This window comes from Lonchura striata, chromosome 2 (genome assembly GCF_050655825.1).
Source record: "Lonchura striata isolate lonStrDom1 chromosome 2, ASM5065582v1, whole genome shotgun sequence".
NCBI lineage: Eukaryota > Metazoa > Chordata > Aves > Passeriformes > Estrildidae > Lonchura > Lonchura striata.
Window position 1 is genome coordinate 82,653,720 of NC_140704.1, and position 6,000 is coordinate 82,659,719.

The 6,000-nt window shown below is 37.7% G+C and overlaps 1 protein-coding gene across 4 annotated transcripts in view; it reads left to right on the forward strand.

The window, feature by feature from the left end:
* The window catches only part of LOC110479411 (unconventional myosin-X), a 77,185-nt gene extending 71,484 nt beyond the window's left edge, over positions 1 to 5,701 (forward strand). For all 4 annotated transcript variants that reach the window (XM_085571668.1, XM_021546725.4, XM_085571669.1 and 1 more), the window contains 4 exons: positions 410 to 530; positions 2,972 to 3,424; positions 3,789 to 3,980; positions 4,260 to 5,701. In XM_085571668.1, the coding sequence (XP_085427794.1) occupies positions 410 to 530; positions 2,972 to 3,424; positions 3,789 to 3,980; positions 4,260 to 4,370 (877 nt within the window). In that variant the 3' untranslated portion in view covers positions 4,371 to 5,701. The remainder of the gene's footprint in view (positions 1 to 409; positions 531 to 2,971; positions 3,425 to 3,788; positions 3,981 to 4,259) is intronic.
* Positions 5,702 to 6,000: the final 299 nt, after the last annotated feature.

Consider the following 6,000-nt stretch of genomic DNA (forward strand, 5'->3'; position numbering starts at 1 on the left):
GAAACCACCTATAGCAAGCACTGTATTAAGAAGATGTAATACAAGCCTAAATACCTGTTTGTCATCCTTACGTTTTATGCATGGCAATCGACCGCCATTATCCACATAAAAATGGGGAAAAAAGGCATGTTTTAAGTGTTGTGCAGTTTTATAACAGGACTTAATAATGTTGCTTTTATTAACACCTGACTTATCTAAAATCAACATTTATTAAGTGAATATGGGTTAGAAACCTTTGACTTGATAACTGAGCTAGCATTTGTCCTTGATTTTGCTGTAGGCTCTAAATACATAGACACACATAAAACAAAGTTCAGCTGATGCCTTGCTTAGATTCTGCAGGTGGTAGTTTAGAAAAGAGTTTGATTTCACAGATCTGATCTCTCTCCATCTTAACACAATGATCCAGGCTTGCTGCCACTGCTGAAGTTGGGGAGATGCCCTGGAAGTTCTACTTCAAGCTCTACTGCTTCCTGGACACAGAAAACGTCCCGAAAGATAGCGTGGAATTTGCCTTTATGTTTGAGCAGGTAAAGAACAAAGATTCTGTTTTGATGCACTTTAAAGAGGAGGGGGAAGAAGGTTCTAGGCAGCAAAGAGAGTGTTATTATTTTGCTTCTGTTCAACTGAATGCACTACTACTACTCAAGCATCAAGAGCAAAGGAAGCAGTTCAGTAGTCAATATAGGCCCATCTTGACATAAGTGAAGCACGTATGATTTTTTTAGTGTTGTTTCTTACTTCTGCATTATTTACCAATTGCTTTCTGTACAGTGGTAGAAAAATTAATAACTGGATCTAAGCTGCATAAAAAAGAATAATACTTGCTTTTAATTTTCCTCTCTTAAACTATTTTCTGAAGAAATTGTAAGAAATAAAGTGAAAAAAGTGACTGGCAGCAAATTAATAAGAGATTCCTGCTGGCAACTGTACAGATCTAATAGAGCAATAGCCTTTTATCTTTTCAAAAACTGATTGTTTCATAAGTACCATAGTATAATAGTCCAGTCTCAGCAGTAAGACAGCTGTGATGAACAGAAATCCACTAAATGAACATGCTGAGCCCAGAATGAGGCTACACTGAAAAACATAAGTTAAATTGATTTCTAATGAAAATTAAATGCATAAGCAGATGGATTTCTATTATATCAATCCCTATAGTTACTCAGAAACTCACTGATGGCTTTTATTATTGTTGATTGATCTTCTCCTGTTCTACTGTATTGCAAATGATTAAAAATTCTTCCAGTAGTCAACTTCTTTCAGTGGACACTAGACACAGATAAAGATTTCTGTATAGGGTTAAGATTTCTGTCTCTTTGCAATACCAAGACACTGACATTCTGTTGGTGAGCAAGATTGATGTGATCAAGAACTGACGTACCTCAATTTTCATACATATGAAGGGTTTTCCCCTTCTACATCTTCTCTGTAATAGAGTATTTCTTCCTTGTTCAGTTTAAGACACAAGTCTACCGAAAGTCTTCTTCCACAGCCTATTGCTGTAGCTCAGTGCAGAACTGTTTATTGTTGGCTGAAGGATCTGGGCAACAGGTTGCCCTGGCTGGGCTTAGAATCATGGCAAATCTGTCTGTCTGTTGTGACCTCTAGAGGAGTCCTCCATTTCCTTTATTTGGGAAGAAGTTCAAACAGCAAGAATAAAATATCTGGGAACTCTGCATCCAGTCTGCTATGTTACATTAATGGCTTAAGAAGCAGATTCAAGCAGTTTTCTGTATGAACAGCAAAAACAAGCACATTTGCTGAAGCAGATTGTTTTCATGTGGCATTCTGTGCTGACTAGTGTTTAGCCAAATACTTTATGTCATGTCTTGCCAAAACCAGTAGTATTTGTTATAAAGCAGGACATTCAATCCCTACCAGCAATATTACAGCAATACCTTGAAGAGGTAACATTACATTATAACATCAATTCTGTTCTATATTTTCTAATTATCTGCTTTTGATGTCTGTTATCAACTTTTTTCAGACAATTATTAAAATTCCCTTTTTTCATCAGTTTTAACTCTGCAATCTCCATTATTTTAAAGTCTGAATCCTTTAATGATCATAAGTCACTGAAGAAAATATTTTAGTTCTTCCTCATTAAAATACTGTCCATCCATTTCTAAAAGACAGCTCTTTCTTCTGCATGTGTACAAATCTCAGGTAAACCATTTTGCATGTTTAAAGGCACATTTTGTACACCTAAACAAACTGGTTGTTACTTAGCTGTGAGTTATCTCTGTGTGTTTACTGAACTTGAAATTCCTGGATCTCCAGACATGATGGATGTTTGTTTCTTCTACTGCTGTCATATGAAAGAAAACACCTAGGTGCTGCACATTTTCACAGGTTTGAATGAGTGTGCAGAGAGCAGAGATTTTGAAAGAGTCTTCTTGGTTCAGAATCTCATCCCTGATGCTACAGAACACTGCAATATATAGATGTTGTACTATCTTGATTTGGGATCTATTGAAGATGTATTATTTCCCCTCAGTAAAATTACAAAGCTGTACTAAGAGCTTGGCTTGTTTGGCTTGGCTGGAAACATCAGTTTTCACAGCCAGATTATTAATAGCTGTAAACAAATCAGGAGACCTGTTTCTTCCTAATGCCCTTGAACATAGATGGCTTCTCCGCAATCAGATGTTTCAATCCTGTTTTCTCCTCTTTACATTTTATTTTCCTTTTTCATAGTTCAGTTACTCTTAGATATGGGAGTTCACTAAAAGCTGTCCTAGTAAAAGTAATTCCCATTTAGCAGGTTCCTCAGTTGCCTTGCAGTTTTTCTGATAAACCCAGTTTTATCCAGCTTAAATTTGCCAAGAGATTTACCCCATTTGATTTATTTAATGAATCATTTATTTCAGGTCCTGGGTTGGCCTGGAAGTAGATTTACTTCCCTTGTTTCTCATATGTCTTTCAAAGGCTGCTTTATAAAAAGCTATATTTTTTCCCCCCTTGATAGGCTCATGAAGCAGTGATTAAAGGACATTATCCTGCTCCAGAGGAAACCCTCCAGGTCCTTGCAGCTTTGCGTCTTCAGTACCTTCAGGGAGATTACACTGTGCACACCACCATACCAGAACTGGAAGAAGTCTATCCCTTGCAAAAGCTGAAGTCTAGGATTACACAGTCAACCAAAACATTTACTGCATCAGAGAAGGCCGAGAAGAAACGAGCCAGCTTTCTTGAAGGAACACTGCGGAGGAGTTTCCGAAGTGGCTCTGTCAGCAAACAGAAGGTTGAGGAGGATCAGATGTTAGACATGTGGGTCAAAGAGGAAATCTCAGCTTCCACGACTAGTATTATGGACAAATGGAAAAAACTCCAGAGGATTAATCAGGAGCAAGCCATGGCAAAGTACATGGCTTTGATTAAGGAATGGCCTGGCTATGGTTCAACACTCTTTGATGTAGAGGTAAGACCATATGAACATTCAAACTACAGCTTACACTGTACAGGTGATGATTTCATTCCAGAGCAGTGAAACCATAAATACAGTATCACAATGCTCAGACAGCTGATGTAATAAACACTGATCTATTAAAAGCCTGCTTTTAGCAAGAACTTAGCTATTTAAATCCACTGGTTAACCATAAAACAGAGGGACAGAATGCTATTCTGACAGGTTGCAAACAAGTATAAGAAGTATAAAAGGCTACACTTAAAGAGTGACAAGCAATATGCACTTTTTAACAAATGGCTACAGACAAAAACATCAACAGTAAGTGTTGTGTGGCTCCCACTGTTCCCCTGCTGTTAATTTACATTTTTTTCTCTAGTGTAAAGAAGGGGGATTCCCACAGGAGTTGTGGCTTGGAGTCAGTGCTGATGCAGTTTCTGTCTACAAGCGTGGGGAAGGAAGGCCTCTGGAGGTGTTCCAGTATGAACATATCTTGTCATTTGGTGCTCCGCTTGCCAATACATACAAGATCATGGTGGATGAAAGAGAACTGCTTTTTGAAACTAGTGAGGTAAGAGCAAGGTAGTTTTGTTATTGTGGTCTTCCTGTTTTCATAGCCAGGCCACTTAGTAATTCAAGTAATGGCTGCAAATGTTAGAGATTTGTTCAAGATCCCTGTAAATCTAAAGGGCTGACAGAATGACATGGAGAGAAGTGCTGAGTATTTTTATTTGTTTAGCTGCAAAACGGTTTTGTTGAAAGCTTGACAGTTTTACAATGTTAGTGTCCAAATAAATTAATTCATTTACTGTTACCTTATTAAGAACTGTGGTCTTCATACTCTTGGCAGGTGGTTGACATTGCAAAGCTGATGAAAGCTTACATCAGTATGATTGTGAAAAAACGCTACAGCACCTCTAGATCCGTGAGTAGTCATGGAAGTCGGGGCAGCTCCAGGTGAAAACAAAACCAGTTCTACTGCACCCTAAATAGAATATATCATTCTTTGGGCTTCAGAACGACCTGGGGACATTGATCACCTTTGTTGACAAGCTAACCAAGAACTAGAGTTTCAATGGAAAATATCTTCAAACATTTTAGAAAGACCACAGGGGGGTTAGGGGAAAATCAGCTGAAATAGTCACATACTAGAACTGCTGGCTCATTCAAAACTTTCCAAAGCATTATTACCTTCTGTTGATGTAACAAATGCCTTAAGACTTGATCCACTGCAATACAAGCAGTAATAAGTGCCTTACAATATTAAGCCTAACTTGTATTGAACTAAATTGCTGATAAAAGTCAAGAGGATTTCCTTTATCCTTTCAGAACACTGAAAACAAAGTTATCATCATCCATTCTGCACTAATCTACTGGCCTGTATACAGGTGGGAAGGGGAAGGGAAGAAGAGCAAGGTATATTTTTTTGGAGTGCTGCTGGCAGCTTTTCTGATGGATGCCAACACTTTGTTTCCCCTTGCTTCCATGGATGTGCACACTGTGCATATGTATTTGAGTTGTCAGTAAAATTTGACAAATTTTATTCTGTGTTTCACAAGTCTTTTGAAGCAAAGGAAATAAGTATGTGCAATGGTGTAAACAGTCTTTCTGTACATTTTAATAGTTCAGAGTTATAGTTGTTACAATTGTATGGTTACTTTATAAGCGGTTTTATTAACAAGTAAATTCAAAATTTTCATACACTGATTTTACTTTTGCAAATATGTATTACCATAAAACTAGCAGAAGTCTGCATTCTGTATCTGCTGTATGATAAAGAGAGATGTAGCTGAGAATATTTATAGACTACCCTAATATGGAAATACAGTTATCAGTTCAATTCTCCATAATGTCAGCTTAAGTTTTTAATATTAATTTTTACTCTGAAAGACATCACTGTTTTATACTTCTGGCTGGACTCCTCAACCCAGACTGACTGCCTAAGGCCAGAGCCCTTCAGAGTTGACTAGAAAAGGCAACATTATACAATGCAACTGCTTTAATATTTTACCTGGTTGCCTGATGAGGGTTCTTGACAGTACCCTGTAAATAAATTGGGGAATATCAGCTAATAATAATTTGATTTTAGACCTTTATTTTTGTACAGAAATACTGTAATATACGGCAAAACTTTGTTCAAAGGTATCTTTTTGTCCACAGGAAAAAAAAAAGAGACCTGAAAAACCTTACTGTTGTTAAAAATGTCTAAAAACCTCAGCCTTTAAGGAATCATGCCTACTTACTGGGAGAAAAAAAAAGTCCAGCAATAAAGAAAATATATGTTGTGTGCTCTGTTTCTATTTCCTACTAAGTCAGACTTGCAGCAAAACTTTAATTTCCTGTCTTCTCAAGAGCCAAGCCTACTGCACAGGCTACATGTGTGTGGGTGTCGGTGTGTGGGTGTGGGTGTGCATGCTTTTGCTTGGAAAGGTGCATGTGCTGTGTATTGTTACTGGGGCAGGTGCTCTTGTCCATGCTATGTGTCTTTACAACACAGAGGGAAGTGCTGCTGAGCAATTCCATGCCACAGTGAATGTGTAAGTGTAGCTTTTGCTGTTTATGTAGCCCTGATGAAAGATGGCTTATTTTTA